At 39.6% G+C, this 25,198-nt stretch overlaps 1 protein-coding gene across 1 annotated transcript in view; it reads left to right on the top strand.

Annotated features, from left to right (window-relative positions):
* FNDC3B (fibronectin type III domain containing 3B) overlaps nucleotides 1-25,198 on the top strand; it is a gene marked incomplete at both ends in the record, with an annotated part of 281,051 nt that overhangs the window by 13,590 nt on the left and 242,263 nt on the right. The window contains one exon of the mRNA XM_079704135.1: nucleotides 19,550-19,625. Within this exon, the coding sequence (XP_079560261.1) occupies nucleotides 19,550-19,625 (76 nt within the window). The remainder of the gene's footprint in view (nucleotides 1-19,549; nucleotides 19,626-25,198) is intronic.

Here is a 25,198-nt window from a genome sequence, read left to right as displayed (position 1 = left end):
CCTTTGCTAGTGAGTTCCTCATTTTCTTTGTTTTAGATTGATGAAGGGCTGCTTGGACTTTGACTCCCCTCAAGATGCTAATTATATGTTTCAAAATCATGTGTTCTGTTAAAGATCACTTACGAGTAGCCTTGGAAAGAGAACTGGAAGCAGGGAGGTGCTTCAGGGGTGCAGAATATTGTTTGGAGGCCTTGGGAAATAAATCTTAAGTTCATTTACCACCAAGACATATTTAGTCAGTGTATATAAACAAAAGAAGTCACAGTGTGCCTGGACATTATTTGTCCCAGATGGAGTTTAAACTTGGCTCATTGTACTGCACTGATGTCATGGTGCATAAACTGGCCCGAGTTAGAGACGTGCATAGAATCGGCTGTGTGCTTGTGTGTGCTGAGGGCGTGCGAGGAGGAGGGAGGGGCTGGCTGGAAAATTGTGATCACATTTTTCCTTTGCTGTCTGCAGAGCCTAGTGTCAGTACTGAATTTGGACTTGGTGCAGGATAAGGGAAGAATCGGAATAATCTGTTCATTTGTGCAAGTCGGTATGTGATGCACTTAGGGATGTCCTTCTTCCAAGACTGAGTGTAAGTGCATCAGGCTTTCCAACAGCTGCTTACAATGCTCTGGTACTAAAATCTAGAAAGGAAAATCTTAAAGTACTACATTTTTGAAGAGCATTTTCAGTCTGTTTGCCTTGAAATCTTCAATCTGGATAGTTTCTTTAAATTTTTTAATGGTCTTAAGTATCCAGCTGTATAATTATGTTTTCCTGGATTGAATGGTGGATAACTTTTCAAACTAGTTGCTTAAGTGTTTAAAAAGGCAGTTGCCTGATGCTTCTTAGAGAATCTGGCCAGGTTTAATTCTTCCTGTGTGCTTTGAGAAGGCAGCTTATAGGTCAGAAAAGGATCCTCTTCTGGAGTTCTGGGTGCTTAATAGGAAATCTCCACATACCGTGGTGTTACTTTGTTACATTTTATTGCTGACTTTCATTATAATAATCTTAATTAGAAGCGGTTCCAAGTAATTCAAACCATTTTGTGGATATAAAGGGCTTAGATTTCAGAACTTCTGTGAATGGATTCCAAAGTCACTATTGTTGCCAGGATCCACGGAAGCTGAACAGACACCAGAATGTGAATGAGTTGGGAGGTGATCCTTTAAGGAAAGCCAGAACGTTTCTCAGACAGAAAATCTGGTCAGAGGTGAGAATTGGCTGGTTTTAGATTTTATTGAGAACATGAAACGTGGTAGTTTTGGTAAAATTTTTTCTTCAGACTTTCTTATTAGAGGCCATATTTTTCCTTAACTGAGAGACTTGTCACTGGTCGAAATTTGAAGAAAAAGAAATATTAATAACAATTATTTACTGAGCACATACTATGTATAAGGCCTTCTACCAAGGCTGCACTGGGGTTGCTCTCTTCCTCAGAGCACACACATAAGGTAGGTGTTTATCTCTCTTTTCAGAGGAGGAAGTGCAGGGTTAGAAAGGTTAAGTGCCCTGTCTGGCAGAGCCGGGACTTAACTGTGATGTGTCTGATTTGCTCTTCTCACTGTGTATCTTTGCTGTCTTAGTTGATTTTTAAACTGTTAGTTAAAAAAAGAATTGCAAGTAAAATGAGATTAGCACAAAGTGACTTAATTACTCAGTATTTACATACTCTATATGATGTTACTTAGAAGACATCTCTGGCCTGAACGCCATCTAATTTTACCGCAACATATAGTGTGTCAGGAAGACAAACATGTAGAAGAAATATGTGCTATTATGTACTTATTTTTTGAAATCTTAAAAAGTAGTTAAGATTCATCTTAAATTTAATGATTAAGTTGTAGGTTGTGCTGTTTTCTTATCTGCAATTCTGAGTCCTTAAATTATTTTTTCAAACTTTTTTTGTGTATGTATGATATGCTAAAAGGCAAACTATAACTTAAAGATATAAAACATGAATTAACTAGTCTGAAATGGGATTACCTCAGAATCAGAAAGTAGATGTTTTGGGAATATGATTAACTTGGGACCCTTGAAAATAAGTAAAGATTCTCTTTTGACTCATAAGTATATTTGTTTCCCAATAATCCTACTGTTAGTCCTCCTTTCCTTTTGATCAGCAAACCAATGCACAGCATAGTAGGTGGACAACATAGTCCCCTGTTGGATTGATGAGTTGACTAGAAGTAAAGGAAAAGACTGCTAGGTTGGCTGCTGAGTGCTTTGGGAGTTAGCTTTTTAGAGCAAGAAACCAAAGAGAAGAAAAAGGGTCAGAAAAGTCTAGGAAAAGGTGGAGACTCAAGAGAGGGACAGATTGTGCAGGCCTATCAGTTGTCAGTGATAGGAGGGGTGGAAATGGAAATGCCAGAATCACAGTTGGATAACAGAATTAGAGAGAGTGACAGGAAGTAGGAAAAATTAAGTAATTATGTCTGGGAGAGCCATACACTGCTGCAATCCGAGATGCCCCAGCGTTCATAGAGAGGGAGGGCAGAACTCTTCAGCAGCAAACCCTGTGATCTGGATGGTCATATTTAAAAGATTAAACCATCGGTTATTTTTGAAAACTCTTAGAACAGTGTAACCCCTGAATTATGTCACAGGTGGATGTTTCACTAATATCTTTGCTGGTATCTGTGTGTTCAGTATCTCCCATCTCAGTTTGAGTTTCTCGCTACTAACAGAGTTATCTTAATAATGTTGCTTTCCTACTGGAAAACTCTGCTCACAGGATAAAGTTCAGACTTCCACGTGGGGCAAACAATGGCTTTTCTGAGGTGGGCATGGCCTGCCTCTGCAGTCTCACCTTTACCTCCTGTTGCATGCTTATGCTATTACGGCCACACTGGGATTCTCTAGCACATTGGAATTCTAAACATACCATACCGGTAAGGCCTCCATGCATGTGCTGTGTGATTGTTCTTTTGCTTATCCTCTCATTCCCCCTTTAATTGTCACCCCCAACTATAACTTTTCCTGATTTCTTGATGATTTCTTCAGTTTCCATAGCACTTGATAGCAAATAATCATTTTTTATTATAGTTCATTGTATTTTCTACTAGTGCATCAATAAACGGGTAGGATTTCAAAATCTTTCTCATCTTAGAATCATCAGTGCTTAATAAAGTGCCTGGCCAATAGTAACTACTCAGCAAATGTTTGTTGAATGATCAGGGTTTCAATAATTGCGTTAAGTATTGATTTAAATAAGTTTAATATAATCAATGCAAAGGCAAGGCCTGAATAAGTGATGATAATATACTGTGAAGTGGTGGGGAGGGGCTGGGGTCTCTTCCACAAAATCCTTCCAAAACCGTAGGACATTTCATATTTGTATTCATTTCTGATTTTGTTAGTGAGAATAAAATATAAGGCAATAGTAGGGTTAATTTTAAGCAATTAAGAAAGTATAGTAGTAAGAAAAGTTAACTCTAGAATGTTTAATGACAAAATATTGGGAACTGATTTTCTGTTATAGGGATGAGAACATTCTTCATGGACACATTATTTCTTTTTTTTCTCAAAAGGATTTTTATGGACTTTGACAGGATGTTCTAAAATAATCTAAAAGAGAAGATGCATATGGATAATCAAAACTTAAAGAAGAACAATAAATATATCTAAGCCTTTCCAGATGCCAAAGCATATCATAATCCATAATAATTATTTTTGAATAGTACTAGTATAGAAGTAGATCAACACAGAAATGGAATAAGGAGTTCAGCAACAGACTCATGAATATTTTAAAAAAATGTATCCCTGAATATGTGTTAATATAAACACAATCAGAAGAGCAAAGAAAAGCTGGAAAACCATAAGAGGCCTTTTACGTTTATCAAAATGGTTAATACGTTTATAGGAAATGCTTACATTTCTTGAGGAATAAAGAGTGAATTAAAACAAACACAGGGAGCTCAGCTCGGTGCTCTGTGATGACCTAGATGGGTGGGGTGTATACATATAGCTGATTCACTTCATTGTACAGCATACACTAACACAACATTGTAAAGCAATTATACTCCAATAAAAAAAATGGAATACAATTTTTGCCCAACACGTGAACATTATTTCTTGATCATGTCTTAGGTGGGGAAGAACTGTTCAATGAATGACATGGCCAACATTGAAATGGGTTTTAAAAATAGTAGAATATTGGGAATGTAGGCAGTTAAATATGTTTCTTGACTGGCCTTTGAGATTCCCACAGTAGAGTTGTATATTTAGGTTTTTATTGCACAACTTACCAGAGATGTGTGACATTAATTAGCACATCAGTGTGGATCATGTCCCAGCCAATCAAAACCAGACATGAGATAGCTGGATCTAAATGAAGACATGCAAGATTCAGTGTGCAAAACACATTCAGGGTACGGCTGATTAGGTGAAAAGTGGCCCAAGTTGCTGATTCCCCATCAGTGTGGCCAGAGCCCAGCTTGGAGGTGTGGGGTGTGTGGATGGAATTGAGGGGCAGAAAGGGGTTTTAACCTCAAATGGTGGACTTTTTAAATAAGGATTGATCCTGAAACAGTGATGACAGGAACGAAAATTTGTTCTCAGTGAATATAATTTTCAGCTAAAGGAGGAAGTATCTTTTTGATACTCAACAACTCTGTGAAAATATATTTAATAAAATGAAAATAAATTCATTTAAATAAACGTAATGCTGCTCCAAATGCACAAGGATATTCGGTAGCCATTACTCTTAGCCAGGGAAAAACTACACTTACGCTTGTATGGAATTTTGGTCTTTAATGTTTTTGGTTTTTATCTTGAAAGTACTGTAGTTGAAACTTTAGACTTGGCCATTTGTGGCTCTCTTAAAACAGGTTTTTAACCTAGTTTGGGCCATCTATATTACATTTTGCATTTTTTCCATTTAAGTTAATGCTATATTTTTATTCTTAGCAAACAGCTCTTTTTGTAATAGAATCTCTTTATTCAGGGCAGAATACAATTAGAGGGAGTAGAAATATATAACTTCTTACAAGCTGCCATTGTATTTTCTTTATAGCCCTTACCACTATCTGTAAATGTTTTATTTTTATTCAAGTGATTCCCCACTCCCATCCCATGCAAGTTCCATTTGTCAGCCTGTGGTAGGGAGAACTTTGTGTTGTTTAAGACTCTATTTTGTGGCCTGGAGGAATGCCTCACCCTTTCTGGGCAAGCATTAATATTTGCTGCATTATAACTGAGTAGAGTAGTAATTCTTCTAAGGACACTTATTTGAAATGCAGTTATTGAACCCATTTGAATGTACAGTTTACCCTGAACAGCACAGGTTTGAACTGCATAGGTCCACTTATATGCAGATTTTTTTTCACTAAATATGTATCACAGTACTACACCATCTGCAGTTGGTTGAATCGGAGGATGTGGAGGGCCAACTGTAAAGTTACATGCAGATTTCCAACTGTGCAGAGGGTTCAAGGTCAAATGTATATATTTTCAGCAGACACTGGTGTGATTTCAGTGCATAAAAATGTTCTTTTTGGTTCATCTTATTTCTCTTTCCTTGGTTACCTGTTAATCCATTCCTATCGTTTTTGTTGATGACAGGTGACTTTTGGGAAGCATAGATGCCTAAGACCCAGTCTTTTCAGGAGTAGTCTTTTATTTTTCTTATGCCTGTTATTAGGCCATGAGAAATGGCATCTAATGATTGTGATAATCAAGTGGTTAGCTTATTGGTTTGTCTGAGGTTTCTAGGGGAATTCAAGGACTTGACAACGAATTTATGAGAATAAATCCTGCCCAATATAAAAACAACTGTTTGTTGTTAGTTAAGGGATGGATTCCTTACCACCCAACTGCCATATTAGGGGTAAGGGGCTCTGCCTCAGGGAGTGAGCACAGATTTCCTAGGAGTGAACTTGTCCTCAGTTTTGGGGACATGCCTTTGACCCAGTTAAATGCATTCTCTCCTTGTAGCCATTCACTGAAGTTTCTCCATAGAGAACTGACTGCGAAACCCACACCAACTGGGGAGGCGGGGCAGGGACGATGTGCGGTAGAAGAGAAAAGCATGCGTTTTGGTCAGGCAGGGCTGGATTCTAGTGCTGGCTCAGTCATTTTGTAGTTTTGTGACTTTAGACAAGTTACTGATCCTCTTTAAGCCTCAGTTTTTCCCCATCTCTAAAATCTGGATGTCCTTTTGCCTTGACCTAGTGTATAAGTACCCTTGGAGGCTCCCTAGTCTTATGTGTTCTTTTCCTGCCAGCTTTGGATTCAGGCTTCAGGTTGGACATGTGAACTGGTGAGTCAGTCAATGCTTTCCCATTATCTTCTAGGACCTTCCTGTTTAACTGCTCACATTTTTTTTTTTTTTTAAATTTCTAAGCTGCTTTTTAAAAAAATTTTATTTTCTTTATTTTTGGCTGTGTTGGGTCTTCGCTGCTGCACGCAGGCTTTCTCTAGTTGCGGCGAGAGGGGGCTACTCTTCATTGTGGTGCATTGGCTTCTCTTGTGGAGCACAGGCTCTAGGTGTGCGGGCTTCAGTAGTTGTGGCACGTGGGCTTCAGTAGTTGTGGCTCGCGGGCTGTAGAGCGCAGGCTCAGTTGTGGCGCACGGCCTTAGTTGCTCCGCAGCATGTGGGATCTTCCCGGACCAGGGCTCGAACCTGTGTCCCCTGAATTGGCAGGTGGATTCTTAACCACTGAGCCACCAGGGAAGCCCTAACTGTTTACATTTTAAATCTTGGGACATTTTCTTTGTGTGTGTTACTACCACAAAGGTAATTATCGTTCATTTGCAGCTCATCATCTCCGTTTTCCTGATTTGGAGAAGAGACGGAGCTTAAAAAACAAATGATGCTACTTTTCAGTTTTGCTTGAGGCCAGCTGTGGTCTTGGCACAGAGACCAGGGTCTCGAAGGTGTGTCTTGATGGTTGGTTTGGGCCCTTCAGGGCCTGGGCAGATCTTGCCAGGATTTTTCTGGAGTTTGGGAATCTGGAGTGAGAGTGTGTGTATGTGTTTGTGTGTCCAGAAGGAAGGTGCTACTATTCCTTTCCTGGAGTCAAAGGTCACTTTTTAACTTATTAGATCTTCCTGGCTAGAATCTGTCCTTACATGGAACTCTTATGCAGCTTTTAGGTCGTATTATTTTTTTCCCCTGAAGATATCTGTTGGATATTCATAAATGCTGGCTCTAAGTGAGAATGTTCATTCATACATGAAACAGCTAAGACAAGCCTCACAGAATGTGGCAAGTGGGAAAAGCTCTGAAAGTGAAATGGGATCTCCTCTCCTAGCATAGCTTATATCTCGATTGTCTGGGTAAGAGATTTAACTTTTAAGAATACTGCAAATGTAACATTTCATCTTTGGTCAGTCAGTACTGCTCTTCTAGCAGAAGCTTTTGTGATGGACTCATACGTGGCAGTGATTATTTAGTCGGGTGGCTGGTAGTATTTTATTTGAGGCATAAATGAGGAATTTGCCTCTAGAGGTCTTAGATGCTAACCATCTTCTGGTTAATCAGCCACCCAAAATTTAAATTGCAAATGTAGCTTTCCTTTTGCTCTTCTAATGAGTTAGAAACAGTTAGATTTAGATTTATACCTTTAAGGAAAGATGTGTTATACTTGTTTCAGTTGTCTTGTTGGGTAAAGCTTTCCCAGGATGCTGTGTTTAGCCTTTTGCTCAATTATGTTAATTCTACCTCTTGTTTTATTGTTTCTTTAGACTTTGGAAGAATGGTCGCTTATTTTTCTTTAAGCCTTAATGAACTACCTTTGGTTATTTTGGGCTGCTTGGTTCGTATAGCACTAATAGATTTGAAAGAAATCTGGTGAAGCAATAGTAGACTGAAGTATGCTCTTATGATTTGATTAACGTGGTTCTATTTTAACATCTCTGGGGAAAAAAAATCTATCAGTGGTTAAAATCTTTGTTCTTTCTTTTTTTTCTTCTTCTCTGACAAGACACAGAATACAGCATGACTTGTTTTAATGCTGACTTCAGAAAAGCAGGAAATGCTTACTGAGTGGACAAAAAATGAGGTTTGGACAGTGATGTTATATTTTACATTCTGTATTTAAGAGAAATTGTAACCGTAGTGTCTGCTTTGTGGCTAAAGAGAGAAAGAAGGAGGGAGGGAAGAGGAGTGGGGGAGGGGGGAGAGAGGGGAGAGACAGATTGAGAGAGAGATATTCAGAGAGAGAGACAGACATACAGACTGATTGACCTGTATGATACAAAAGGTTAAGTGCCAGGGAGCCTTTGGGTGTGACTTATGCTCCTCAGGGCTGTGTGATGCATGGCTTGCTGCCGCCATCTCATTCATGTCTCTGGTCAGGGACAGATCATTGGGCTGGTGTGTGTCAAAACTTTATTTTTATCTCTCCTTTATTGACATTGAAAACAGCAAGGTAGTCAGTCTGTTTCAGTATAATAAAATGCTTTCTTTTAAAATATCTCGGTGCCAAGATGAATACGGTGTGCTCAAGTAATGACTTTTGCTCTTACTAAGAAAAATTGATCTTGGGACACAGGAGATTTGCCTGGTTTCTGAGGTAACTTGGTAGATTATAATCTGGTTGCCATAGCAACACAGCAGCAGGGAAAATTACAGGAACTAAACATTTGAAGAGAGGTATTTTAATAGGATGTGTACAAGCCCTTTACCTATCATCTTTCTCCCTGAAGAAATGGGGTGGGGGTCAGGAATGGGCCTCCTGTGAGCAGAGAGGGGAAGGCATAAATGGTTTTTGGAGGCTGGATGCCTCCAGGACAGCCATTCTTTGAATTGTGACCTAGTGTCAGTGACCGCTGAGGAACTGCTGCAGACACTTTTCATGCAATATGATAAGCACATGATGTGACAGAACCTGGAACATACTCCAATTCAGAAATCCCTTTTCTTGCCTGGGATTTTCCCTAATACTGGTGAATTGCACTTTTAGAACCAGCATTTAGGACACATTGTCTGACAATTATGAGTGTAGTGGAAGAGAGTATATAAATTTGGGATTGTCAAAGAATACCTGGGTCATAGTCGTAGTGTCCACTGGTTTTTTTTTTTTTTTCTGACTAAATAATTCCACAGGCATATATTATAGGCCCATCCATACAGGCTTAACAAAGCAGGTGGTTTCTGCACTATTACAGTGATGTTAGAATTGGTTTAAGGACTTTAAAAAAAACACGGATAATTTTCTTTATTGGAGTGTTTGATTCCATTGTAGTCGAGTTGTGTTCTATGTGTACATAAAAATAAAGTAAAATCAAAAATATTTTCATGTTAGGAATGACTTTAAAAACTCAGTTTCAAGAAAGCAATTGGAATGTCTTAATCACTCCATAGAGATCTGAAAGGATTTCCTTTTGAGTTCTTAAAATGACAAAGTGTGTTTACATTGGGAAGAATTTGAATACTTAAGACTGAAAGATTATTGACACAGTTACTGTACAGGAAAAATAAATTGCCTTGAAATAACCGTTATATTTCAAGATAACAAGAAGCACTAGGGATGAAGCTTGTACTGCTTTTCCCTGAAAGATCCTGTTTTCTCTAGTTAATGTATTTCCAGATTAAAAAAATTTTAATATCCCAGCAGTGTTTTTCCTGTGGTTAATTATTAATAGAAGCAAAATACATGGAAATTAAAGGTTTAGTTTTTAAAGATGAAATGGTTTTGATCTTAATAAATAGTTTTAAAAAGCAGATAAATTATGGTCCATACAGTAAATAAAGTTGACTTTTAAAGTTGCATATTCTGAAAGCTTAATATCCAAGTTAAAATAATGGTTACAGTGGTTTTTCCCTATGTTTTATGACTTCATTCATTCAGTAAATATATTTCTTTTTTTCCCCTCTTTTTTTTTTGAATTTAGTTTTATTTTTTTATACAGCAGGTTCTTCTTAGTCATCCATTTTATACACATCAGTGTATACATGTCAATCCCAGTCTCCCAATTCATCCCACCGCCTCCACTGCCACTTTGCCCCCTTGGTGTCCATACGTTTGTTCTCTACATCTGTGTCTCAATTTCTGCCCTGCAAACCGGTTCATCTGTACCATTTTCTAGGTTCCACATATATGTGCTAACATACGATATTTGTTTTTCTCTTTCTGACTTACTTCACTCTGTATGACAGTCTCTAGATTCCATCCACGTCTCTACAAATGACCCAATTTTATTCTTTTTTATGGCTGAGTAATATTCCATTGTATGTATGTACCACATCTTCTTTATCCAGTCATCTGTTGATGGGCATTTAGGTTGCTTCCATGACCCTGCTATTGTAAATAGTGCTGCAGTGAACATTGGGGTGCATGCGTCTTTTTGAATTATCGTTTTCTCTGGATATATGCCCAGTAGTGGGATTGCTGGGTCATGTGGTAGTTCTATTTTTAGTTTTTTAAGGAACCTCCATACTGTTCTCCATAGTGGCTGTATCAATTTACATTCCCACCAACAGTGCAAGAGAGTTCCCTTTTCTCCACACCCTCTCCAGCATTTGTTGCTTGCAGATTTTCTTTTTTTTCTTTTTAACATCTTTATTGGAGTATAATTGCTTTACAATGGTGTGTTAGTTTCTGCTTTATAACAAAGTGAATCAGCTATACATATACATATATCCCCATATCTCTTCCTTCCTGTGTCTCCCTCCCTCCCACCCTCCCTATCCCATCCCTCTAGGTGGTCACAAAGCATGGAGCTGATCTCCCTGTGCTAGGTGCTGCTTCCCACTAGTTATTGGTTTTACATTTGGTAGTGTATATATGTACATGCCATTCTCTCACTTTGTCCCAGCGTACCATGTCCTCAAGTCCATTCTCTAGTAGGTCCGCGTCTTTATTCCCGTCCTGCCCCTAGGTTCTTCATGACCTTTTTTTTTTAGGTTCCATATATATGTGTCAGCATACAATATTTGTTTTTCCCTTTCTGACTTACTTCACTCTGTATGCTGGTCTCTAGGTCCATCCACCTCACGACAAATAACTCAATTTCGTTCCTTTTTATGGCTGAGTAATATTCTAATGTATATATGTGCCTCGTCTTCTTTATCCATTCATCTGTCGATGGACACAGGTTGCTTCCATGTCCTGGCTATTGTAAATAGAGCTGCAATGAACATTTTGATACATGACTCTTTTTGAATTATGGTTTTCTCAGTGTATATGCCCAGTAGTGGGATTGTTGGGTTGTATGGTAGTACTATTTTTAGTGTTTTTAGGGAACCTCCATAGTGTTCTCCATAGTGGCTGTATCAGTTTACTTTCCCACCAACAGTGCAAGAGGGTTCCCTTTTCTCCACACCCTCTCCAGCATTTGTTGTTTGTAGACTTTTTGATGATGGCCATTCTGACTGGTGTGAGCTAATATCTCATTGTACTTTTGATTTGCATTTCTCTAGTGATTAGTGATGTTGAGCATTCTTTCATGTGTCTGTTGGCAATCTGTATATCTTCTTTGGAGAAATGTCTATTTAGGTCTTCTGCCCATTTTTGGATTGGTTTGTTTGTTCTTTTGATATTGAGCTGCATAAGCTGCTAGTAAATTTTGGAGATTAATCCTTTGTCAGTTGCTTCATTTGCAAATATTTTCTACCATTCTGAGGGTTGTCTTTTCGTCTTGTTTATGTTTTCCTTCGCTGTGCAAAAGCTTTTAAGTTTCATTAGGTCCCATTTGTTTATTTTTGTTTTTATTTCCATTTCTCTAGAAGGTGGGTCAAAAAGGATCTTGCTGTGATTTATGTCATAGAGTGTTCTGCCTATGTTTTCCTCTAAGAGTTTGATGGTGTCTGGCCTTACATTTAGGTCTTCAATCCATTTTGAGTTTATTTTTGTGTATGGTGTTAGGGAGTGTTCTAATTTCATTCTTTTACATGTAGCTGTCCACTTTTCCCAGCACCACTTATTGAAGAGGCTGTCCTTTCTCCACTGTATATTCTTGCCTCCTTTCTCAAAGATAAGGTGACCATATGTGCATGGGTTTATCTCTGGGCTTTCTATCCTGTTCCATTGATCTATCTTTCTGTTTTTGTGCCAGTACCATACTGTCTTGATTACTGTAGCTTTGTAGTAGAGTCTGAAGTCAGGGAGCCTGATTCCTCCAGCTCCGTTTTTCTTTCTCAAGATTTCTTTGGGTATTCGGGGTCTTTTGTGTTTCCATACAAATTGTGAAATTTTTTGTTCTAGTTCTGTGAAAAATGCCAGTGGTAGTTTGATAGGGATTGCATTGAATCTGTAGATTGCTTTGGGTAGTAGAGTCATATTCACAATGTTGATTCTTCCAATCCAAGAACATGATATATCTCTCCATCTCCTTGTGTCATCTTTCATTTTTTTCATCAGTGTCTTATAATTTTCTGCACACAGGTCTTTTGTCTCCTTAGGTAGGTTTATTCCTAGATATTTTATTCTTTTTGTTGCACTGGTAAATGGGAGTGTTTTCTTAATTTCACTCTCGGATTTTTCATCATTAGTGTAGAGGAATGCCAGAGATTTCTGTGCATTAATTTTGCATCCTGGTACTTTACCAAATTCATTGATTAGCTCTAGTAGTTTTCTGGTAGCATCTTTAGGATTCTCTATGTATAGTATCACATCATCTGCAAACAGTGACAGCTTTACTTCTTCTTTTCTGATTTGGATTCCTTTTATTTCCTTTACTTCTCTGATTGCTGTGGCTAAAACTTCCAAAACTACGTTGAATAATAGTGGTGAGAGTGGGCAACCTTGTCTTGTTCCTGATCTTAGTGGAAATGGTTTCAGTTTTTCACCATTGAGGACGATGTTGGCTGTGGGTTTGTCATATATGGCCTTTATTATGTTGATGAAAGTTCCCTCTATGCCTACATTCTGGAGGGTTTTTATCATAAATGGGTGTTGAATTTTGTCGAAAGCTTTCCCTGCATCTATTGAGATGATCATATGTTTTTTCTCCTTCAATTTCTTAATATGGTGTATCAAATTGATTGATTTGCATATATTGAAGAATCCTTGCGTTCCTGGGATAAACCCCACGTGATCATAGTGTATGATCCTGTTAATGTGCTGTTGGATTCTGTTTGCTAGTGTTTTGTTGAGGATTTTTGCATGTATGTTCATCTGTGATATTGCCCTGTAGTTTTCTTTCTTTGTGACATCTTTGTATGGTTTTGGTATCAAGGTGATGGTGGCCTCGTAGAATGAGTTTGGGAGTGTTCCTCCCTCTTCTATATTTTGGAAGAGTTTGAGAAGGATAGGTATTATCTCATCTATAAATGTTTGATAGAATTCGCCTGTGAAGCCATCTAGTCCTGGGCTTTTGTTTGTTGCAAGATTTTTTTTTTTTTTTTTTTTGTTTGCGGTACGCGGGCCTCTCACTGTTGTGGCCTCTCCCATTGCGGAGCACAGGCTCTGGACGCTCAGGCTCAGCGGCCATGGCTCACGGGCCCAGCCGCTCCGCGGCATGTGGGATCTTCCCGGACTGGGGCACGAACCCGTGTCCCCTGCATCGGCAGGCGGACTCTCAACCACTGCGCCACCAGGGAAGCCCTGTTGCAAGATTTTTAATCACAGTTTTATTTTCAGTGCTTGTGATTGGTCTGTTCATATTTTCTGTTTCTTCCTGGTCCCGTCTTGGAAGGTTGTGCACTTCTAAGAATTTGTCCATTTCTTCCAGGTTGTCCATTTTATTGGCATATAGTTGATTGTAGTAATCTTTTATGATCCTTTGTATTTCTGCAGTGTCAGTTGTTGCTTCTCGTTTTTCATTTCTAATTCTATTGATTGAGTCTTCTCCCTTTTTTTCTTGGTGAGTCTGGCTAATGGTTTATCAATTTTGTTTATTGTCTCAAAGAACCAGCTTTTAGTTTTATTGATCTTGCTATCATTTCCTTCATTTCTTTTTCATTTATTTCTGATCTGATCTTTATGATTCCTTTTGTTCTGCTAACTTTGGGGTTATTTTGTTCTTCTTTCTCTAATTGCTTTAGGTGTAAGGTTAGGTTTTTTATTTGAGATGTTTCTTGTTTCTTAAGGTGGGGATTGTATTGCTATAAGCTTCCCTCTTTGGACTGCTTTTGCTGCATCCCATAGGTTTGGGGTCATCGTGTTTTCATTGTTATTTGTTTCTAGGTGTTTTTTTATTTCCTCTTTGATTTCTTCAGTGATCTCTTGGTTATTAAGTAATGTGTTGTTTAGCCTCCATGTGTTTGTACTTCTTACAGATTTTTTCCTGTAATTGATATCTAGTCTCATAGCGTTGTGGTCGGAAAAGATACTTGATAGGACTTCAGTTTTCTTAAATTTACCAAGGCTTGATTTGTGACCCAAGAGATGATCTATCCTGGAGAATGTTCCATGAGCACTTGAGAAGAATGTGTATTCTGTTGTTTTTGGATGGAATGTCCTATAAGTATCAATTAAGTCCATCTTGTTTAATGTATCATTTAAAGCTTGTGTTTCTTTCTTTATTTTCATTTTGGATGATCTGTCCATTGGTGAAAGTGGGGTGTTAAAGTCCACTACTATGATTGTGTTACTGTCGATTTCCCCTTTTATGGCTGTTAGCATTTGCCTTATGTATTGAGGTCCTCCTATGTTGGGTGCATAAATACTTACAATTGTTATATCTTCTTCTTGGATTGATCTCTTGATCATTATGTAGTGTCCTTCTTTGTCTCTTGTAACGGTCTTTGTTTTAAAGTCTATTTTGTCTGATACGAGTATTGCTACTCCACCTTTCTTTTGATTTCCATTTGCATGGAATATCTTTTTCCATCCCCTCAGTTTCAGTCTGTATGTGTCCCTAGGTCTGAAGTGGATCTCTTGTAGACAGCATATATATGGGTCTTGTTATTGTTTCCATTCAGCCAATCTATGTGTTTTGGTTGGAGCATTTAATCCATTCATGTTTAAGGTAATTATTGATATGTATGTTCCTGTTACCATTTTCTTAATCGTTTTGGGTTTGTTTTTGTAGGTCCTTTTCTTTTCTTGTGTTTCCACTTAGAGAAGTTCGTTTAGCATTTGTTGTAGATCTGGTTTGGTGGTGCTGAATTCTCTTAGCTTTTACTTGTCTGTAAAGCTTTTGATTTCTTTATCAAATCTGAATGAGATCCTTGCCGGGTAGAGTAATCTTGGTTGTAGGATTTTCCCTTTCAGCACTTTAAGTATATCATGCCACTCCCTTCTGGCTTGTAGAGTTTCTGCTGAAAAATCAGCTGTTAACCTTATGGGAGTTCCCTTATATGTTATTTGTCGTTTTTCTCTTGCTGCTTTCAGTAATGTTTCTTTGTCTTTAATTTTTGCCAATTTGATTACTATGTGTCTCGCCATGTTTCTCCTTGGGTTTATCCTGTATGGGACTCTCTGTGCTTCCTGGACTTGGATGGCTCTTTCCTTTCCCATGTTAGGCAAGTTTTTGACTATAATCTCTTCAAATGTTTTCTCGGGTTCTTTCTCTCTCTCTTCTCCTTCTTGGACCCCTATAACGTGAATGTTCTTGTGTTTTGTTTTTTGGTTTTTGGTTTTTTTTTTGCGGTACGCGGGTCTCTCACTGCTGTGGCCTCTCCCGTCGCGGAGCACAGGCTCCGGACACACAGGCTCAGCGGCCATGGCTCATGGGCCCAGCTGCTCCGCGACATGTGGGATCTTCCTGGACTGGGGCACCAACCCGTGTCTCCTGCATCGGCAGGCGGACTCTCAACCACTGCGCCACCAGAGAAGCCCTGTTGTTGCGTTCAGTGTTGTCCCAGTGGTCTCTTAGGCTGTCTTCATTTCTTTTCATTCTTTTTTCTTTATTTTCACTTGCAGCAGTGAATTCCATCATTCTCTCTTCCAGGTCACTTGTCCGTTCTTCTGCCTCAGTTATTCTGCTATTGATTCCTTTTAGTGTATTTTTCATTTCAATTCTTGTATTGTTCATCTCTGTTTGTTTGTTCTTTAATTCTTCTAGGTCATTGTTAAACATTTCTTGCATCTTCTTGATCTTTGCCTCCATTCTTTTTCCGAGGTCCTGGATCATCTTCACTATCATTATTTTGAATTCTTTTTCAGGAAGGTTGCCTATCTCCACTTCCTTTAGTTGTTTTTCTGGTGTTTTATCTTGTTCCTTCATCTGGTACATACACTTCTGCGTTTTCATCTTGTCTATCTTTCTATGAATGTGCTTTTTGTTCCACAGGCTTAAGGATTGTAGTTCTTGCTTCTGCTGTCTGCCCTCTGGTGGCTGAGGCTATCTAAGAGGCTTGTGCAATTTTCCTGACGGGAGTGACTGGTGTTGGGTCGAGCTGGGTGTTGCTCTGGTGGTCAGAGCTCAGTAAAACTTTAATCCACTTGCCTGCTGATGGGTTGGGCTGTGTCCCCTCCCTGTTGGTTGTTTGGTCTGAGATGACCCAACACTGGAGCCTACCCCAGCTCTTTTGTGGGGCTAATGGCGGACTCTGTGAGGGCTCATGCAAAGGAGTACTTCCCAGAACTTCTGCTGCCAGTGTCCTTGTCCTCACGGTGAGACAGAGCCACCCCCCGCCTCTGCAGGAGACCCTCCAACACTAGCAGGTAGGTCTGGTTCAGTCTCCTATGGGGTCACTGCTCCTTCCCCTGGTTCCCGATGTGCACACTACTTTGTGTGTGCCCTCCAAGAGTGGAGTCTCTGTTTCTCCCAGTCCTGTCGAAGTCTTGCAGTCAAATCCCCCTAGCCTTTAAAGTCTGATTCTCTAGGAATTCCTCCTCCCGTTGCCAGACCCCCAGGTTGGGAAGCCTGACGTGGGGCTCAGAACCTTCATTCCAGTGGGTGGACTTGTGTGGTATAAGTGTTCTCCAGTTTGTGGGTCACCCACCCAGCAGTTATGGGATTTGATTTCATTGTGAATGTGCCCCTCCTACCATCTCAGTGTGGCTTTTCCTTTGTCTTTGGATGTGGGGTATCTCTTTTGGTGAGTTCCAGTGCCTTCCTGTTGATGATTGTTCAGCAGTTAGTTGTGATTCCAGTGTTCTCACAAGAGGGAGTGAGAGCACGTCCTTCTACTCTGCCATCTTGAACCAATCTGCCCAGTTAATATATTTCTTGAGCACTTATTCTGTGTCAAGTCTTGCCCTTAAAGAGCCTAGATTAAAGGAAAGACAGACACAAAAATAATTCCTTAGTTAATTAATTGCAATTGTATATTTTAGGAAGGAGTAGAGTTTTGTTTGTTTGATTTTTGAGAACACACAGTGCAAGACCTGGCCTGTGCTGGGAGTCAAATACCACTTCTTAATCTGGCAAGGATGAATGGGCGTTAGCTGGTTGAGGAAGGAATAAGGTGGGCAGAGATGAAGGAGTGCAGAGAGAGCATTGCAGACAGAGGGAACAGTATGCTTGATGGTTTCGAGGCAGGGAGGAACAAGGCTTGCTCTAAGAACTATAAGATGAATGTGACACTGACATCCTTCCAGTTTCTAGAAATATATAGTCATTATTTTAATAGTGTTAATCTCGCACATGGTAATTTTTTTTTTAATTTCAATAAGTAAAATTTAATTCTTATTCATGATTTTTTAAATACATGTATGTTTTGATGAGGATTATTAAAACACACACAAACACACACACCTAGCATCACACTTAATGGTAAAACTGATGCTTTCCCGCTGACAAGCATGGTCAAAATGGTCATGAACAAGACAAGAATGTCTTCTATTCAACATTGTCCTTGAGATCTTAATCAGTTTTTTAAAAAATTTGTTTATTTTTGGCGGCGTTGGGTCTTTGTTGCTGCGCGCAGGCTTTCTATAGTTGCAGCGAGCAGGGGCTACTCTTTGTTGCGGTGTGCAGGCTTCTCATTGCGGCGGCTTCTCTTGTTGCGGACCATGAGCTCTAGGCGCATGGGCTTCAGTAGTTGTGGCTCACAGGCTCTAGAGCGCAGGCTCAGTAGTTGTGACGCACGGGCTTAGTTGCTCCACAAAATGTAGGATCTTCCCGTACCAGGGCTCGAACCCATGTTCCCTGCACTGGCAGGCGGATGGATTCTTAACGACTGCACCACCAGGGAAGTCCCTCTTTGGGAGAGGTACTGAATAGGAGGGGCAAGGGTCTTGTAGGGTGCTGAGAATAATTTATATTTGATTATGTTGTGAGTATATGAATGTATACATTTCTGTAAGTTCTTCAGGCTCCATTCTTCGGATCTGTGGACTTTATTTATATGCAAGTTATACCTGCTAGTGTTGGAGGGTCTCCTGCAGAGGCAGGGGTGGCTGTGTCTCACTGTGAGGACAAGGACACTGGCAGCAGAAGTTCTGGGAAGTATTCCTTGGCATGAGCCCTCCCAGACTCCGCCATTAGCCCCACCAAAGAACCCGGGTAGCGCACATGGTAATCTTTTGTTTTGTTTTGTTTTGTTTTATGCTGTACGTGGGCCTCTCACTGCTGTGGCCTCTCCCATTGCGGAGCACAGGCTCCGGACGCGCAGGCCCAGCAGCCATGGCTCACGGGCCCAGCCGCTCCGCGGCATATGGGATCTTCCCGGACCAGGGCACGAACCCGTGTCCCCTGCATCGGCAGGTGGACTCTCAACCACTGCGCCACCAGGGAAGCCCCGCACATGGTAATTTTTAACTACAGGTTTTTTAAGCTTTGTTATGTCCTTTAATTTACATTTAGATATAAGTTAGTGATTTTTTTTTTTTTTTTTTTTTTTTTTTGCGGTACGCGGGCCTCTCATTGTTGTGGCCTCTCCTGTTGCGGAGCACAGGCTCCAGACGCGCAGGGTCAGTGGCCATGGCCCACGGGCCCAGCTGCTCCGCGGCATGTGGGATCCTCCCGGACCGGGGCACGAACCCGTGTCCCCTGCATCGGCAGGCGGATTCTCAACCACTGCGCCACCAGGGAAGCCCATGATTTTTTTTACTTTTGTTATCTAAAGGAACTAAATGAGATTAGAACTTAAAACTGAGGTTCTTAAAAGAACATACTTTGCCATGGCATCCGTGGTTTAGTCTTTCAGAAGTTGTCTTATGATAACTAAATATCTATGTTATATGACTGAAACACTGACATTTAGGTAATAGATTCAAAAATTTGAGTGTTTGGTGGGTCTTATTTGTAATATTTATTTTATACTGTTCATTGTTATTTCCAGGTTCTATACATGCTTTTTTTTCCCCCCAAAACATTTTTCTTATAAATTGCTTTCTATTGTTAGACACAGTAGACTCAGGTCAGTAATAGATACTTGGGAATGGTATGCAACAGTGTTAGGTCAGAAACTCATTTCTCTTTCAATTTTCCTTTGTAAGTTATAGTTTCTGGTCCTTTTTCTTCTTTAATTGTTGTTTCTGACTTAGTGAAAGGAAAAAAGGAATTGTCTGAAAGAAAAGGTATCTTAACATTGGGGTTTTTTTTTTTTTAGTTTTATAGCATAAGCAACACAGGAGAATTCACTTAGCTAAATTCAAATGCATGAACTTACCCCCCTCAAATTTGAACCAGATCTAAGACATATCCTAAGTTTTGTGTTTATACAAGATTCTGTGCCACATACTTCTTGTCTAGTACATAAATTTAGGTAATGAAACCGTTGAAGAGAAATCCCCAGATGTTCTAGTATTAAATTGAAATTACTGTGTTATTTTGGCAGGTTATTCTCGTTCAAGTTAATCCAGGTGAGACTTTTACAATAAGAGCGGAGGATGGTACACTTCAGTGCATTCAAGGTAAGGAAGTTTTTTGTAAGCTTTCTAATCAAAGAAGTTTTCCTTTATTTATTATTTTATAGAAGTAGAGTTTATTTATCTCTGAGTCTGCATGTGTGATTTTCTAGAAGTAAAATTTATCTTGGATTTTTTTTTTTTTTTTTTTTTTGCTTTTATTAGGGGCTCCTTAATGCTGATGTGGGCCTGTGATATACAAGTGACAAAGTTAAATATCTTGAGTATTCTATTGACTTTTAAGTGAATTAAATAAACTTGGGAAAGCTTACATTGTTTTCATATATTATGGAACTTGGTAGTCCTGAAAAATGCAGATATTTTTAAGAGAGCTTAAAATTCCAGATGAGAACAGCAAGTACTTTTTCAAATTAGATAAAAGTTTCAAATACATATTGTGATGCTATCCAAATGATGCTTTTAGAGGTAAAAATATGTATTAAATATCTGTTATTTATTACTGAGTAGCAAATTACTCAAATTTAGTAGCTTAAAACAGTTCTTGTCTACAGTTTCTGTGGGTCAGGAATTTAGGCACAGCTTAGCTGTGTCCTATGGCTCTGGGCCTCTCAAAGTGCTAAAATCCAGGTGTGGGCTAGATAGAGCTGCAGTGACTGTAAGGCATGTCTGAGTGTCAGTCTGTTTCCAGGCTCGCCTAAGTGGTTGTTGGCAGGATTTAGTTTTTTTTGTGGGCTAGTGGCAGGCGGCTTCCCTCTGTTCCTTGCTAAGTGGCCTCTCCATGGGGGTGCTTACATTATGGCAGCTTCATCGGAGCAGCAACTAAAGGGCAAGAGGGAGTGGTATGTCCAGCCCACTCCTGAAAGGGGATTACGCAGAGTATGAAGCAGCCAGCTTTTAGAAAGCTGCCCACCACAGTCCACCCTCGGCCCTCAGTAATTCATGTCTCTCCCATATGCAAGATATGCCCTCCTAAGATCTCCAAAAGTCTTATTCCAGTACAGCATCAGCTCAGAGTCCAGAATCTTGTTATCTAAATAAGCTCCAGGAGTAGGTGAGGCTCCTTGGGTGTAGTTCTTTAAGTACTGCTCCTAGGGCATTTCAGTTAATTTCTAGTTTGTGTAATACCGGTGCCTCTTCTCTATAGTTCACTAAGGAAAGAAAGACGCTTAGGTACTCTGATCCATATGGGGTTCTGTGTAGGAAGATCAATCCAGATATGGAGTTAGTCTATAAATACTGCTGTGTTGGAGGGCACTGTGTGACGGCTCTTTTTGGCAGTGATTAGGATTGTGGGGCAAATGGTAAATTGGCCTGTAATTGAGTTCAATACTAGGTTATTGATTAGACTGGAATCTGAACAGAGGTCTTATTTTAATACTTGGGCTTGCTCACCAATATATAAAGAAAATGAAGGGAAGTACCCTTTAGTTTTAGTTTTCCATAATGAGCTGCATGGAAAAAGGTGATCTTCCTATTGTTTTGCATAATAGCAGAGTGTGCTGCTGTGTCGTTTCATTACTTGTTTTTGTAACTGTAAGAACAAAAATTTAGGAAAAAAAATTAAAACTCATTAGGCTAGACTCCTAGTGAGTTTTAATTGCAGTTAATCTGAAATGATTTAACCATTTCGTTAATGATTTTTTTCTGATTGCATTCATTGTGTCCCTGAAATTGATCTTGGCGTTCTAAACCATTTAAAAACCAAACCTAGTCTTCAGTGATAGGTCACACAAAGGAACTTCAGGTAAAAGAAGAGAGAAAAATATTTTAAAATAGTATGGGTTACAGAATCTTCTACCTACTTGTAGAACTGTAACAGATATTATCAACAAATAAAACCTCAAAATTCACTCTGTGCCTTAAAAAAGAAAATCACACTAGTAAAACTAGATGAAAAGTTATTTTACCTACATAGAATGAAGTGATGTTTCCAGTTCAGTAAGAGAATAGTTGAGCTTCTGGTCATGGTAACATTGGAACCTTATGCATTGGCTAGAAGACTGTGTCCCTCTACAGCTGAGTATGTGTAATAGAGTCTATAAAAGCAAATTGCCGAATGGATCAACATATATAAAATCCACTTTTTCATGCCACCTGCTTTTACTTTTGGTGTCTGAAGAGTGTGTGTGTGTGTTCATCTAGTTAGCCTCTTCCTCACTTTTTGTGGGTCCAATTCCTAACTGGTATACTCTGCAGGGAATTTAGCAAGTATATTGCTCTGTTCACAATGGAAGCTTTGTATTTATTCATGATGGTACTTGGAGATAAGTGACACTAACACCCCTTTCAGTGATTTAAAAAAAATGCCATTCACTAAAGAAGAATTGTAGAGCCATTTATCTTTGGCTTACTGAGCCTTCCTATTCTTTGTTCTCTTCTGAACACCCAGGTACTATGGTTATCTTTATTTGGACATGTTGGTACCTGGCCCAACTAATTGAAATGACACAGGACAGGATGAGGGTGACCTGGAACCCCAAGTGGTTTGCTAGGGCTTGGGAGGCCCTGGGACAACAGGATCAACTGCAGGAACTGGAAGGAACCTCAGTCCAGACCCATTGTTGGCCACTCATGCATAATAGGCAGCCACTCAGCCCAGGTGCTCTCATCCCCCCCTTCATCTGAGTTCCAGTGTGAGTTAGTGAATGCTTCACTCCAGGTAGGCAGAGCTTATCAACATAGAATGTGGGAATAGGCAATATGTTTATAAGTTCCAACACAAGTTGTTATTATCCTTTCACTGTGATTAACATCCCTATCATTACTAATATTTATTCAACTCTTAGCCTTATGTATTCTCTCATTGAATGGGTATGACAGATACACATGAGGAAGCTGAGACCTGTAGAGGCTAATTCATACATCTAAAGTCATATAGTGCAGCTACATGTAAAAGAATGAAATTAGAACACTCCCTAACACCATACACAAAAATAAACTCAAAATGGATTAAAGACCTAAATGTAAGACCAGACACTATAAAACTCTTAGAGGAAAACATAGGCAGAACACTCTATGACATAAATCACAGCAAGATCCTTTTTGACCCACCTCCTAGAGAAATGGAAATAAAAACAAAAATAAACAAATGGGACCTAATGAAACTTCAAAGCTTTTGCACAGCAAAGGAAACCATAAACAAGACGAAAAGACAACCCTCAGAATGGGAGAAAATATTTGCAAATGAATTAAGGGACAAAGGATTAATCTCCAAAATTTACAAGCAGCTCATGAAGCTCAATATCAAAAAACCAACCCAATCCAAAAATGGTCAGAAGACCTAAATAGACATTTCTCCAAAGAAGATATATAGATTGCCAACAAACACATGAAAGAATGCTCAACATCACTAATCACTAGAGAAATGCAAATCAAAACTACAATGAGGTATCACCTCACACTGGTCAGAATGGCCATCACCAAAAAATCTACAAACAATAAGTGCTGGAGAGGGTGTGGAGAAAAGGGAACCAACCCTCTTGCACTGTTGTTGGGAATGTAAATTGATACAGCCACTATGTAGAACAACATGGAGGTTCCTTAAAAAACTAAAAATAGAACTTACCATATGACCCAGCAATCTCACTGTTGGGCATATACCTGGAGAAAAGCATAATTCAAAAAGAGTCATGTACCACAGTGTTCATTGCAGCTCTATTTACAATAGCCAGGACATGGAAACAACCTAAGTGTCCATCGACAGATGAATGGGTAAAGAAGATGTGGCTGGCACATGTATACAATGGAATATTACTCAGCCATAAAAAAATGAAATTGAGTCATTTGTAGTGAGACGGATGGACCTAGAGTCTGTCATACAGAGTGAAGTAAGTCAGAAAGAGAAAAACAAATACCGTATGCTAATACATATATATGGAGTCTAAAAAAATAAATGGTTATGAAGAACCTGGGGGCAGGACAGGAATAAAGACGCAGACGTAAATAATGGACTTGAGGACATGGGGAGGGGGAAGGGTAATCTGGGATGAAGTGAGAGAGTGGCATGGACATATATACACTACCAAATGTAAAATAGATAGCTAGTGAGAAGCAGCTGCATAGCACAGGGAGATCAGCTTGGTGCTCTGTGACCACCTAGAGGGGTGGGAGGGAGTTGCAAGAGGGAGGAGATATGGGGATATATGTAAATGTGTAGCTGATTCACTTTGTTATAAAGCAGAAACTAACACACCATTGTAAAGCAATTATACTCCAATAAAGATGTTAAAAAAATAATAAAGTCATCTAGTGAGAAACAGCAGAGCTCTTTATTGCCTTGCTCCGTGGCTTTACATCAGGGAATCATGAACTCAAATCGACTCCATTTTCTTGGGCACGTGACAAGAGCAAGATGGGTTCCTATTCCTTGAGTAACAGGATTCTGGGAAGGATGCTAGGTGAGTACTCAGGTGACCAGAATGAGATAGAGATGGTCTGCAGAGCAAAAGTGGATGGTGGAGACTGGGTCTTTGGAATAAGACAGGTACCCTGTTAACAGAAGTGGGAGCAGGATAGTTTGATACAGGGAGTATTGATGTAGAAGTCCTTAAATTATCTCTGTCCAGAGTCAGGATTGGACCCAGAGTTGGGGTGGGCTGAGCTTCTAGGTGGGGCTTCCAGCTTCAGTTGCTGGAAGAGGAGGGGTACAATGGTAGAGGACTGGTTAGGAAAAGATCTGAAATTGAGTCATATTGTAATGGAAACTTCTAAAAGAAGCATTTGTATTTTACTAAAGATTAAAGTTAAGAGAATGAAGCTCTAGTTGTGCTTTTTCAACACCAGCTGGCAGATGGGGAGGTGTTTTTTTCGGCGGGGAAGGGGAGTGCGGCGATTGGTGGTGGTGGCCTTCCGGGAAAGTTTGAAGTCATCCCCATTGCTTACACCGTGGTTGAAACTGTCAGCTTGATAGCTTTGCTATTTCAGCACTAGCCAGCATGGTAAGAATTGCTGGGGGCTGGGGGGTGGGGTTGGGGGAGGGAGTGGAGCTGGTTGCAGGCCTTCCTGGAAACTTTGAAATTACACCATATGAGGTCAACCCCCTCTGCTTGTAGTCGAATTTGTCAGCCTAATAATTTTCTCTATAGGACATTTATGACGTCACTAGAAAGACCCCAGAAGCTCATTGTGATGCCATGAAAAGGCAGTCTGGAAATTCAGGGCACATCAATGTAAAGCATATGGTTACTCTGGGGAAAAAACAAGATTTTGTTTTCATGGGAATGTCCTTGGTGATAATAAAGGAAGAAAAACACAGGAAACATACAATATGCTGTGAAAGCAGATTCATTTCTAATGGAATATTTCTCAATATTTCCATGAAACATGAATCATAGGTCTTGAAGGGGCCACAGAAGGTCATAGTTTATTCTTACTTGGAGGCAGCACTATACCTGTGGCATCCTGGACAAAGATTTTTCTTTCCTAGGCCAGGTGAAAGTGTATAAAGAGCTAATTGTAAGGGAAAAAAGAATCTTAGCAATCAATATGAATTTTTTCCTTTGGTGAAATTCAGGAATTAATAGAGGGCAGCTGCAGGTCTCTCCCATTATTTTCATATCCTTGTCTGGGCTGAGGTGCTGGCAGTGCAGCCTTCCTTCCTGTCCACGCATGCCATCTTT

This window comes from Hyperoodon ampullatus (genome assembly GCF_949752795.1).
Source record: "Hyperoodon ampullatus genome assembly, chromosome: 5".
Classification (NCBI taxonomy): domain Eukaryota; kingdom Metazoa; phylum Chordata; class Mammalia; order Artiodactyla; family Ziphiidae; genus Hyperoodon; species Hyperoodon ampullatus.
The sequence above is the reverse complement of the archived record's forward strand: the minus strand, read 5'-3'. Positions and strand labels throughout refer to the sequence as shown.